The sequence below is a fragment of the Siniperca chuatsi genome, linkage group LG17, assembly GCF_020085105.1.
Source record: "Siniperca chuatsi isolate FFG_IHB_CAS linkage group LG17, ASM2008510v1, whole genome shotgun sequence".
Classification (NCBI taxonomy): domain Eukaryota; kingdom Metazoa; phylum Chordata; class Actinopteri; order Centrarchiformes; family Sinipercidae; genus Siniperca; species Siniperca chuatsi.
Window position 1 is genome coordinate 505074 of NC_058058.1, and position 6018 is coordinate 511091.

Consider the following 6018-nt stretch of genomic DNA (forward strand, 5'->3'; position numbering starts at 1 on the left):
TTATCAACACTCATTATAATATTTCAGTCGGTCATGTTTCAGAACGAGGGTGGCGAGCAGCGTGACGTTAAACTACTTTAAAAGTTTGTTTTTTTTACAAATACGTGCTTGTTGATGCTTTAATTATAAGCCGAATTTATGAAAATAATAATTATGTTGCACAGCGCGTGTTAGTTTACGTCTCTGACGTCATACATCTCTGTAGACTGGTAAGGAAACACTGAACGGGCTGATTTTGGATGGCGTCTGGTCTGAAGCTCGAACCCGGTGTAGCGGTGCGCTGAGATCCAGAACCTCAGACGAGACGTTCAAACCTGCAGTTAGCCGTTAGCAGTTAGCCGTTAGCAGCTACCATGCTACCATGCTACCGATCCTGGAGCCACGTTCGGAGCAGATGACGTAACATCTGAGCGTAGGCAACGTCGACGTCTTACGCCATAAGACGCAGCTTTGGGGATCCCGGAAGCGTCGTCGCATTGTTTACATACTCCTCTTTGTTCGGTGGAAATTCCGCCAAAATGTCCAAAAAACGGTCCAAAAGCAGCGAGACCCGGAACCTGCGGGCGGTGATCGACGAGCAGCTGGCGGCGGCCGCGGAGGAGATCCTCTGGCTGCTGAAGGAGCGCGGGCAGGCGGCCGTGGAGGAGCTGAAGGAGCTGGTGACGGAGCGGGTCGCCGCGGCCGTGGAACACATCTTCTCCGTGTTCGAAGCGGCCAGAGCGGCCGAGAGAGGACCGGAGGAGCCCGGGGAGAGTCTGAGAGCCGAACCTGGAGCCGAACCTGCAGCCGACAGGAGAGGTCAGTACATCCGAGAAAACGATCTTAATTCGGGGTGCATTTACTGTCTTCTGGAGCTTTCCACCACGTTACACGGTCTTTAGCAGGACTAGTAAGTGGCCCTTGAGTTGCAGCCACCGCTGCAGTTTAAACGGTGCAGCAAAACCTTTATTTAACCTGCAAAAGGCGTCAGTCACTGCTGTCACAGCCAAGGACCTGGTCCTAATGGTGAGGTGGTCTGGTGTCCTGGTCCGCTCTCTCGGCTGCCCCCCCCAGAGAGAGCAGCAGAGCCCAGATCCTTCAGTCTGCATCTGAGCGGAGCCAGAGATGGAAAGACTATCACAATATTATACTCAAGTTAAAGTAAGTGAACTTAGCTAAAAGTGAAAAGTAAGTGAGACATTTTGGAAATGGCCGGTGACGTGCGATGCACCGTCACGCCACCGAGCCCTGATGTCCAAACCAGCAGTAAAGTCCATCTGTGCAGACAGATTGCGTACCAGCGGTGACCAGTGAGAGACAAACGCTGTGTCGCCTCGCTGCCATCAACCAGGAAACTCAGACAGATGGCCGATAAATAAAAGAGCTCTGGACCCTGCGGCGGTGCGGCGAGCGGCATCCGGCTGCAGAGACACGTGCGCGCACAACGCTGCGTTGCTAGGCAACACAGTGGTTGTTGACGTCCCTCTCTGTAGTTGTTGTACTCACCTTCCTCGGGCGGACCTACAGCAACACTGTGTTTATCGCCTTAAAGTCTGACGCCGCTCAGATCGTTGTCTCTTCGCAGCTTCCTGCGTCAGACCCGGTGAACATCTTCACTGGCAGGTCGAGTCCAGACTCGCTCACGTTTACTCACAGCCGTCCTATAAAGACGCGTTTCCACCCAAAGTACCCGGAACTTTTATCCCCGGGAACTATTTTTCAAGGAGCTAAAAAGTTCCTTCTGCGTCTCGCTGCGTCTCGCTGCGACGACGTTAAGAAAACATCGCTTTGTACGATCGATTTAGCCGACCCTTGTCTTAACGAACACCACGATTCTACACAATTAGCGGTTAGCATTAGCAGTTGGCGTTAGCGTGTAGCTAAGGGTAGCAGTAGCATGACAACAACTAGCATTACAGCGTTTAACAAGCAGCATGTGAGCCGATGTCTTCCACCGCGGCTTCAGCCGGCCTGGGAGTTCTGAGTTCCCCCAAAGGTTCCTGGTCCCCGGGGAAAGTTCCTGCGGTGGAAACGCGGCTACGACATGATATCCACAGGGCAACTTAATGATGCTAGTTGAGCAACAAAAATCGCTTTGATTTATACAGAAACAGCCGCCACAACCAGAGGAGCCGGCGGTAAAAGTTACCGAGGTTCAGACAGTAAAAACAAGTCCACATGAACACGATGATTCAAAACCTGAGATGAATAGAGTTGAATGGATGTAACAGAGAGCACAGCGGGCTGTCAGTGTTAAGACGAGTGCTGCGATGTCTCTGATCACGGCTTTGCCTGCACCGGACATCTTTTATCTCAGCCAGTTGTGGATGATCCACTTAGCACTGTGTTGAGTGTCTTCAGGTCAAACACAGACATGTTTTATGGACACACCAAATTTCTTGAGATATCTAAGAATAAAAAACGGCTTCATATTCACAGAAATGACTAAACATCTAACTCTCGGCGAGAAAGAGAAGGAGAGGATTTCGGTAAACGCTGAACTGTTCCTTTAGAAAGTTTAAATGACACATAACATGATTCAAACCAACTGTGTGCAGTAAACGTGTGTCGTGTGTTTTTCTCTGCAGAGTTGTGTCTGTCAGTCGGTGTCCAGAGTGTCTCTGATGAAAAACATCTGAAGCAGAACGTCTCCGTGGACGGCCGACTGAAGGAACCTCTGCCCGGCACTTCCTCCGGACCAGAGGACGTTTCTGAACCGGACCGCCGCCCGGCCTCTCCGGACGATCCGGCCGGCGAGGAGGAAGAGGACGAGAACGGTGAAGAGGCGACGCCTCACTGCTGCAGAGTGTGCGGGAAGTCCTTCGACAGGAAAGGCTTTTTGATGAAGCACGTGGAGAAACACTTGAAGGAGGCAGAGTCCCTGTGCGGTCTGTGCGGCGAGCGTTTGGAGTCCAGCGCCGGTCTGAGGCTGCACCTTCAAACGCACCGCGACAGCAGCCGGACCTGCGACGTCTGCGGCAAGAAGTTCCCCTCGATCCGAGCTCAGGAGACGCACCTGAGGCTGCACACCGGAGAGAAACCCTTCAGCTGTCACGTCTGCGGCAAAGGCTTCAACCAGAAGGGCAACATGGTGACGCACATGAGGATCCACACGGCGGAGAAGCCGTTCAGGTGCACCGTCTGCCACAAAGAGTTCAGCCACACCGGCTCTCTGGAGCGCCACATGAAAGCCCACGACGGACAGACGCCGTTCAGCTGCAAAGTCTGCGGGAAAAGCTTCAGCAAGAGCGCCGAGCTGAGGCGACACGTCCGGAGCCACGAGCCCGACAACGCTGCGCCTGTCGTCAGGAGCAGACGCAGGAAACCGAGTCTGACGCCTTCTCACTGCTGCAAGGTCTGCGGGAATGCCTTTCACAATAAAGGCAACTTTGTGCGGCACGCAGAGACTCATTTAAACGACCCTGCATGTCGCTGTGGTGTCTGTGGAGAGCAGTCGGAGTCCTCGGAGAGTCTGCAGCTTCACATCCAGAGCCACAGAGAAACCAGCAGGATCTGCGACATCTGCGGCATCAGCTTCAGGGACATGGAGATCCACATGAGGACCCACACAGGCCAGAAACCCTTCAGGTGCAAAGACTGCGGCAAGGACTTCCCCAGGAAAGGCTCACTGGAGAGACACATGAAGCTGCACGCCGGCGAGAGGCCGTACATCTGCGAGTTCTGTGGGAAGACTTTCATCGAAAACACGGTCCTGAAGAGACACATCAAGAGCCACACGGGAGGGAAGCCAAGGATTTACTCCTGCGACGTCTGCGGCAAGAAGTTCACCATGAGCCAGCATCTGGACGTGCACAAGAGGATCCACACCGGGGAGAAACCGTACACCTGCAGGGTCTGCGGGAAAAACTTCCGGCAGATCGGCAACCTGGACTCCCACATGAGGATCCACACGGGCGAGAAGCCGTTCATCTGCAGCCTCTGCGGGAAGAGGTTCCGCCAGAAGATCTCGCTGGAGACGCACGAGAGGTTCCACAAGAAGGAGAAACCGTTCAGCTGCCAGCTCTGCAGCAAAGGCTTCGTCCAGAAGATCGACCTGAAGAGACACATGCTGACGCACACCGGGGAGAAACCTTACAGCTGCCTGGTCTGCGGGAAGAGGTACCAGGAGAAACGCTCGGTGGACTCGCACATGAAGGTTCACACCGGAGAACGAGCCACGAAAGATTCAGCTGTGACCCCGAACCTGAAACGACAGGAAGGAGTTCACACTGACTTCATCCAGCTGTGAACTGTTTGTAACATCTGCTGAGATACTAAGAGTCACACGGTGTAAAGTCAGACTCACGTCCATCCCTGTGAGTCAGAGAGTTTTTAATTATCAGTAGTTATCGGGGTGGAGTCTGCAGTGCTGAACATCACTGGTTGGTCAAACGTAAACCTCAGATTCTCTACAGTAGAGACAGACGCTCTGAAGGTCTTCATGGTTCTTCGCAAACAGGACTGTGCAGAAGGGACGTTTAGTTCCTGTGGCTCCTTAAGCTGTTTAACACAACGTCACAGAGCCGTTCTGCTCAGGACGTGATACGAAATCCAAGTTCCAGGTTCTTTGGGACCAGAACATAAAGCCCCTTTTTACACATAGAATAAATAACAGTCCTCTGTCTGTTAAAGTGACGGCTTTTTATCACTCAGACGCTGGAAACGCCCTCTGGTCCGTCTCTGTCGACCCCCCTCCCCCCCAATAAAGAAGGCGTTTCTTAGCTAATCTCTAATCTTACGGCTGGACAGTCTGAAGCTTCCCTCACGCTGTTCAGAGGATTTAACGGTGATTTTAGCACATTAATGTTCCTCGGCTTCGTTCAGACACGACGGCACTTTTACAGAGAGAGGCGCGACGCTCGCTGATGTTTGTCAGCTGGCGAAAGTTACGATATGAAGGAAGAAGAGTTTCGTCTCTCAGCTGCGTCACATCCGACGGGAAGTAGAGTCGGGACGTGCTGCATGTGAAGACGTATAAGAAGAGAAATTTAGAGACTGTCGGCCAGATTATTACTGCGGTCGTGCGAAGGTTTGCAGCTTCTGCTCTGCGGTCATGAAATAAGACTTTATAATAGACTCTTCTCGGCTCTCCTCAGTTTCCCAGCAGCCGAGGCGCTTCCTGTCGTTCACCAGCTGACAAACGCCAGCCAGCGTCGTGTCTCTTTCTGTCAATGTGCTGTCCACGTTAACGCGGCAGTCCCGTCTGCCTGAGCGACGACACGGCGGCGCTTTGACAGACAGATGAAGCAGCGGCGCTGCAGACTGCGTGTCTGAGAGGGGCTGAAGAGTCCGGTTCCGGTTCCCGCGGTCGGACGCGGGTCACGGGTTCGATTAATCAAACAGTCGGAAACCAGAAGAAACTACAGCTGCAATTATTAGTTTATTAACCATAAATAAGTCACCAAAACACATTATTGATAGTAATTGTGTCCAAAGATGATCTGACGTTTGTTTGTTTGAACTTTTTGTTTCTGACTGCAGAGTTTGTATTTTATATTCAACATTTAATATAATAAAGTAGAAAGAATCAAATGAAAAGAAGTTTTAACTGCAGCTGGTTTTGCTGCAGTTTTCTCCGTTAATTTCACACAAAGATCTGAAAGATAAATTCATTAATGTGTTTTTTTTAAAAGTGTGTAAAAACCGAACGCTTCTCAGGTGTTATCGGCCGAAACGCTGAGAAACGAGTCGGATTGGTCTGCCGCTCCGTTTCCTGTAGAAACACACCGAGAATAAAAACATACAACAACAGTCAGCTGCTTCATTTGGCTCTGAAACTGAAGAAATGTTGACTTTGTCATTTTTGGTCCGTTGATTTTACTGAACCGATCAGTCACTTCGCTGATTGGTCGACTGTTTTCAGTTGTGTTTCCTGTAAAAGCACCAAAAATCTTCAGTTTTCCAGCTTCATGTCTTTATAAACTGGATCTGTCTGACTGAAGGAAGCTTGAAGAATCACTTCTGACGGAGTCATTATGTTAGACTTCCTAATCTCCGGGAACAACACAGACCCGACCTCCAGAGACGGCAACTAAAGGT

General features: G+C 51.3%; 1 protein-coding gene across 1 annotated transcript; it reads left to right on the top strand.

The window, feature by feature from the left end:
• Positions 1-114: 114 nt before the first annotated feature.
• Positions 115-5730, top strand: LOC122864534 (gastrula zinc finger protein XlCGF57.1-like). The gene is made up of 2 exons (XM_044172073.1): positions 115-798; positions 2568-5730. Exons 1-2 carry the CDS (start codon positions 519-521, stop codon positions 4226-4228), a joined length of 1941 nt encoding a protein of 646 aa, XP_044028008.1. The 5' UTR covers positions 115-518; the 3' UTR covers positions 4229-5730.
• Positions 5731-6018: the final 288 nt, after the last annotated feature.

Bases quoted from the DNA above. Each gene is read 5' to 3' on its own strand.
- LOC122864534 (XM_044172073.1), top strand. From the start codon at position 519: ATGTCCAAAAAACGGTCCAAAAGCAGCGAGACCCGGAACCTGCGGGCG. The intron at 799-2,567 runs GTCAGTACATCC...TTTTCTCTGCAG, and splicing joins ACCTGCAGCCGACAGGAGAG to AGTTGTGTCTGTCAGTCGGT.